Genomic DNA, 6,224 nt, shown 5'->3' with positions numbered 1-6,224 from the left:
GTGAGCTCTGACTGTAACAGTGTGAGCTCTGACTGTAACAGTGTGTGCTCTATGACTGTAACAGTGTGAGCTCTATGACTGTAACAGTGTGAGCTCTATGACTGTAACAGTGTGAGCTCTGACTGTAACAGTGTGAGCTCTGACTGTAACAGTGTGTGCTCTATGACTGTAATAGTGTGTGCTCTATGACTGTAACAGTGTGAGCTCTGACTGTAACAGTGTGAGCTCTATGACTGTAACAGTGTGAGCTCTGACTGTAACAGTTGAGCTCTATGACTGTAACAGTCAAACTCCACTAAAGCAGGTTCCCCAGAGGAAGAACCAGTATGACTGTTGACTGGTGTGGATGAACAGAAGCAGTGTATCCAGCTCCAGCTCCAGCTAATTTTTTCGTAAGTTAAAAAGAGCCTGTAACAGCAGCTGTGTAGCTTGTTCTGACAGGTAAGGTCTGATCTTCCTGATGTTGTACAGGGCAAATCAACATGACTGGGCAATCGAGGCTACTTGAACCTTAAATGTTAGCTGGTCATTAATCATGACACCCAGGTTCCTGGCAGACTTTGTGGGTATGAGTTTGGTTGTACCAAGCTGGATATTGATCTGTAGTTGCATAGAGGGTCTGGCTGAGATGACTATGGCTGTGACTATAACAGTGTGAGCTCTATGACTGTAACAGTGTGAGCTCTGACTGTAACAGTTGAGCTCTATGACTGTAACAGTTGAGCTCTATGACTGTAGCAGTGTGAGCTCTATGACTGTAACAGTGTGAGCTCTATGACTGTAGCAGTGTGAGCTCTATGACTGTAGCAGTGTGAGCTCTATGACTGTAACAGTGTGAGCTCTATGACTGTAGCAGTGTGAGCTCTATGACTGTAACAGTGTGAGCTCTATGACTGTAGCAGTGTGAGCTCTGACTGTAACAGTGTGCTCTGACTGTAACAGTTGAGCTCTATGACTGTAACAGTGTGAGCTCTAACTGTAATAGTTGAGCTCTATGACTGTAACAGTGTATGCTCTATGACTGTAACAGTGTGTGCTCTATGACTGTAACAGTTGAGCTCTATGACTGTAACAGTGTATGCTCTATGACTGTAACAGTATGAGCTCTGACTCTAACAGTGTGTGCTCTATGACTGTAACAGTGTGAGCTCTGAATGTAACCGTGTGTGCTCTATGACTGTAACAGTGTGAGCTCTGACTGTAACAGTGTGTGCTCTGACTGTAACAGTGTGAGCTCTGACTGTAACAGTGTGAGCTCTGACTGTAACAGTGTGTGCTCTATGACTGTAATAGTGTGTGCTCTATGACTGTAACAGTGTGAGCTCTGACTGTAACAGTGTGAGCTCTATGACTGTAACAGTGTGAGCTCTGACTGTAACAGTTGAGCTCTATGACTGTAACAGTCAAACTCCACTAAAGCAGGTTCCCCAGAGGAAGAACCAGTATGACTGTTGACTGGTGTGGATGAACAGAAGCAGTGTATCCAGCTCCAGCTCCAGCCTTACCCGTACTTACATGGAGGTTCATACACAGTTATATTCCCGGTGAGTCTAAAACACACTGAGTGATGATGTGAGGTCTGTTTATTAGACAGCAGATTGTCAGTGAGAGCAGCTCTGATCACGACTGACGACAGCTTAGAGTACAGAGACGTATAAAATAACAACATATATCTGTAACATTGCGTAACAAGGTTAGAAAGAAAAACTCTTCTGTTCTGTAGCACACAGGCAGCACAGTGAGCACTGGTGTAGTTACACAGTCTGTCCACATGAGGGCGCTGTGTCCCACTGCTCTGTAAAAGGTCCGTGATCACAGGGAGGAAGCTTGATTCTCACACGTGAGTGTCTCCAGTCGCAGAGAGATCAAACTTCAGCTCATGTTCTTAAACCTCACACACAATTATTCATTAAAAGCACTGTGGGTTTTCTACCACTAGGGGCATCACCGTTATAACAACAACAAAGCAGTCTGATGATGTCATGAGGTCAAGTAGTGCGGGATCATGGGAGTTGTTGGCCACATGTTAGAACTTGTTTTTTTTTTTTATGGCAAACTCAAAGAAGAAGGCAGAAGTCAGCGTGTTCTGTCAGTTTGTTAAAGACATGAATGTTTTTAAAAAGATTCTTCACACGTTAGTTTGAACTCAGGATCATATGTAGAAACCAGTAAGACAAGGTCACTGGTTTAGGGTAGTGATTGGTTTGATTGGTCACTGGTTTTGGTGATCACTGGTTTCAGGAAGGTCACTGGTTTGGGGTTGTGAATGGTTGGGGGGGGGGGGGCAGATTTCAGGCTGGTCACTGGTTGGGGTCGGTCACTGGTTTTGGGCTAGTTACTGGTTGGAGTTGGTCACTGGTTTCTGGCTGGTCACTGGTTGGCGTCAGTCCCTGGTTTTAGGCTGTTCACTGGTCGGGGTGGTCACTGGTTTGGGGTGCAGCGGTGGCTCTTGTAGGTCCCCAGGTGTCTGAAGCTCCGCCCACAGGTGTGGCAGCAGTATGGCGTTGCCCCACTGTGGATCCTCTGGTGGGTGTACAGATTTCCCAGCTCCTTGAAGCGGCGTCCACACTGGGGGCAGGCATATGGACTCTCCCCAGTGTGGACCCTCTGGTGTCTTTTCAGTCCGGACAGCACAGAGAATCCCTTCCCGCACTGGGGGCAGGGGAAGGGGCTTTGGGCTCCGCTGTGCACCAGGCGATGGCTCTTGAGGCGTGCGGCATGTCTGAAGCGCTCCCCGCAATCCGGGCACATGAAGGGCTTCTCCCCAGTGTGGATCCTCTGGTGCTGCCGCAGGTTCCCCAGGTAGTTAAAGCGCCGCCCACAGTCTGCACACTCGTAACCCCCATCCGTTTTCACTTCTCTCTTAACCGGCCCCGCCCCTCCCCGAGCCACTTCCCCTGCTATGGCCTCGTCCTGTACCCCCCGGCCCTTCCTGAGCTCAGCTCCGCTCTCTGTGGAAGGGGGGGCGGGGCCTGTGGCCTGCAATGCCTGCATAGCGTCAGCAGAGTCAAGGTGTATCAGTTTGATGTGCTCCTCCAGGTACACGGAGTCTGGACAGAAGGTTCCACACAGAGAGCAGAAGAAGGAGAGAGAAGGGAACTGACCTGTGACACACAAAGACACACATACGCTTCAGTTTCATTTTGACACCCCCCACTCATCCTGACTTTAAACTACAGCAGGTTACAGTGAATAACACTCCCTATGAAACCATGTGAGTCTCTGAGTATCCTTGGACTTGATGTTTACACGTTTACTTCTTCAGACGAGCAGTAAACATTCATAAACATAAATATTCTAATGCATCATATGTAAATATATGCATTATATAAATGTATTCTGTAAACTCGGTGTGTTTGTTAATCTTCATCCTCACTGTGACTCACCTCCTGCAGCTCGCTCTCCCCCCTCCTCAGGACTCCCCCCCTCCCCAGGATCTCCGTGCTCCTCCATGGAGAACTCTGAGGCCTGGACCTGTGACAGGGGGTCCTGATCCTCCCCTCTGGTCGACTCCTCCTCCTCCTCCTCCTCTTCCTCTGTCTCTGTGAGGGGGGGGTTCTCACAGTCTGACTCCTTCAGGCCTGTCAAAAGACACAAACAGTCCTTTGGCTCCCTGTGCTGGTTACAGGTCAAACTGCTGTTCTGTGAGCAATGTCAATAAAGTTTAATTCAATGTGAAAAAACTCTGTTCATGTTGTTCTGATCAACAGCTGTTTGAAAACAAGTTTAAGCGTCTTTTGTTGTTTTCTACCTCAAAGACAGACACACCTTTACCTGAAGTTTATACCTGAACAGGTGACTCTGAGTCCATGTTAGAACTGTTGTAACTCTCTCCACACTAACACACCTTTACCTGATGTTTATACCTGAACAGGTGACTGAGTCCATGATAGAACTGTTGTAACTATCTCCACACTAACACACCTTTACCTGATGTTTATACCTGAACAGGTGACTGAGTCCATGATAGAACTGTTGTAACTATCTCCACACTAACACACCTTTACCTGATGTTTATACCTGAACAGGTGACTGAGTCCATGATAGAACTGTTGTAACTATCTCCACACTAACACACCTTTACCTGATGTTTATACCTGAACAGGTGACTGAGTCCATGATAGAACTGTTGTAACTCTCTCCACACTAACACACCTTTACCTGAAGTTTATACCTGAACAGGTGACTCTGAGTCCATGATAGAACTGTTGTAACTCTCTCCACACTAACACACCTTTACCTGAAGTTTATACCTGAACAGGTGACTCTGAGTCCATGTTAGAACTGTTGTAACTCTCTCCACACTAACACACCTTTACCTGAAGTTTATACCTGAACAGGTGACTCTGAGTCCATGTTAGAACTGTTGTAACTCTCTCCAAACTAACACACCTTTACCTGAAGTTTATACCTGAACAGGTGACTCTGAGTCCATGATAGAACTGTTGTAACTCTCTCCACACTAACACACCTTTACCTGAAGTTTATACCTGAACAGGTGACTCTGAGTCCATGATAGAACTGTTGTAACTCTCTCCACACTCACACCTTTACCTGAAGTTTATACCTGAACAGGTGACTCTGAGTCCATGATAGAACTGTTGTAACTCTCTCCACACTAACACACCTTTACCTGACGTTTATACCTGAACAGGTGACTCTGAGTCCATGATAGAACTGTTGTAACTCTCTCCACACTAACACACCTTTTCCTGACGTTTATACCTGAACAGGTGACTCTGAGTCCATGTAGAACTGTTGTAACTCTCCACACTAACACCTTTACCTGAAGTTTATACCTAAACAGGTGACTCTGAGTCCATGATAGAACTGTTGTAACTCTCCACACTAACACCTTTACCTGAAGTTTATACCTGAACAGGTGACTCTGAGTCCATGATAGAACTGGTGTAAACATTTTGTCAGGACATCTTCACAAATCACAACACATTGAGAGTTTAGCGTCTACCACGGCAACAGAAGCCACGCCCCCTCCTGCACACTGACTTAGTTGCAGTAATAGATTGGCAACATTTGAGACACATTTAGGCAACTGAAGTCAATAAATGATCGCATGCTGGATGTCTAGGACTTCTAATGTTGTTACCATGGTAATGAACAGACCTGCTCTGTGACCCCGCCCCCTCAGACCTGGTCGTACCTGTCAGGTGTGCGGAGAGTTCCGTTGGGGGGGTCCAGTCATAGTCGTAGTCCCTCTTACTTCCAGGGGGGAGCAGACTGAACAGGTCCTCTGAGGTTGACTCCGAGTCTCCGGGCCCAGATCCGGGTCCGGCCCACAGGTGGAGTGACTGCGGGTCCGGGTTCTGGTCCTGGTCCGGGTCTTGCCCCCCCCTGGAGGTCTTCATCAAGTGGTCGCAGATCGCGTCGATGTTCTCCTTCTTCACCCCGGACTGCAGGATCCTGGTCCTGCGTGGGTCAACGGGACCGGCTTTGTTAGAGTCCAGCTTCTTCAGACCAGGATCCAGTGTGGTTCCTGCAGAGAACGGGTCCCTCTGATCCGGGTCCAGCCGTGCCTTCAGGACCCGGATCTCCTCGGTCTTCTCCCGCAGTTCGGTCTTCAGGACCCGGATCCGGACGCTGACCATATCGCGGATGTCGTTGAGAGCCGAGTCCAGAACCACGGTCAGCTTCCGGCCCAAGTGCTCCGTGATGTGGCTCACCGACACCAGCAGCTCTTCGTCCTGATCCTGGTCCAGAAAGTCCGCATCAGTCCGGCTTGATGTCCCGGGAGGCTCCATGAAGACCGGGTTCAGCTCCGGGATCAAGTCTGGAGACAGACTCTGAGTCCGTCTGCGGCTCATGGTGCACCGGGTCCGGATCTGCTGAAGAGTCCGGATCACAGCTATCAGCTAATGTTTGTGTGAAGCTAACAGTCAGGCTAGCATCGTTAGCAGGAGCAGATACTTCCGGTTTTTCTTCCAATCAAAAGCTGTCTCATGTTAAACAGCAGCGTTAGAGTCTTATTTAGAAAGCAATGACCGGAAGAGTGTGTTGTATTTTCATGCCGTGACATAAAACACCACAGAAGAAGAGTAAGGGCTGAAGTCAGCAAAGTTGAAGTGCATGTAAACAAGCAGCGCCTTCTTCAGTCACAAAGGGGAACTGTCCGGATTTTAACTGAGAACATACAAAAAGTGATAGGATTAAAAAATCTGTAGAAATGGGGTAATGGTGGGGCAGTGGTTCGTGCGCGCGGCCCAGGT

General features: G+C 48.1%; 1 protein-coding gene across 1 annotated transcript; it reads right to left on the bottom strand.

Annotated features, from left to right (window-relative positions):
• Positions 1-1,565: 1,565 nt before the first annotated feature.
• On the bottom strand, positions 1,566-6,050 carry znf16l (zinc finger protein 16 like). Its single transcript, XM_061031290.1, has 3 exons — positions 5,162-6,050; positions 3,387-3,581; positions 1,566-3,104 (listed from the first exon to the last, which is right to left on the bottom strand). The coding sequence occupies exons 1-3, from the start codon at positions 5,820-5,822 to the stop codon at positions 2,422-2,424; spliced, it is 1,539 nt and encodes a 512-aa protein (XP_060887273.1). The 5' UTR covers positions 5,823-6,050; the 3' UTR covers positions 1,566-2,421.
• Positions 6,051-6,224: the final 174 nt, after the last annotated feature.

The sequence above is a fragment of the Labrus mixtus genome, chromosome 23 (genome assembly GCF_963584025.1).
Source record: "Labrus mixtus chromosome 23, fLabMix1.1, whole genome shotgun sequence".
NCBI lineage: Eukaryota > Metazoa > Chordata > Actinopteri > Labriformes > Labridae > Labrus > Labrus mixtus.
Note: the sequence above shows the minus strand (reverse complement) of the source record. Positions and strands in the feature narration are given on the sequence as shown.

Bases quoted from the DNA above. Each gene is read 5' to 3' on its own strand.
- znf16l (XM_061031290.1), bottom strand. From the start codon at position 5,822: ATGAGCCGCAGACGGACTCAGAGTCTGTCTCCAGACTTGATCCCGGAG. The intron at 3,582-5,161 runs GTACGACCAGGT...GTCTTTTGACAG, and splicing joins ACTCTCCGCACACCTGACAG to GCCTGAAGGAGTCAGACTGT. The intron at 3,105-3,386 runs GTGAGTCACAGT...TGTGTGTCACAG, and splicing joins GGGAGAGCGAGCTGCAGGAG to GTCAGTTCCCTTCTCTCTCC.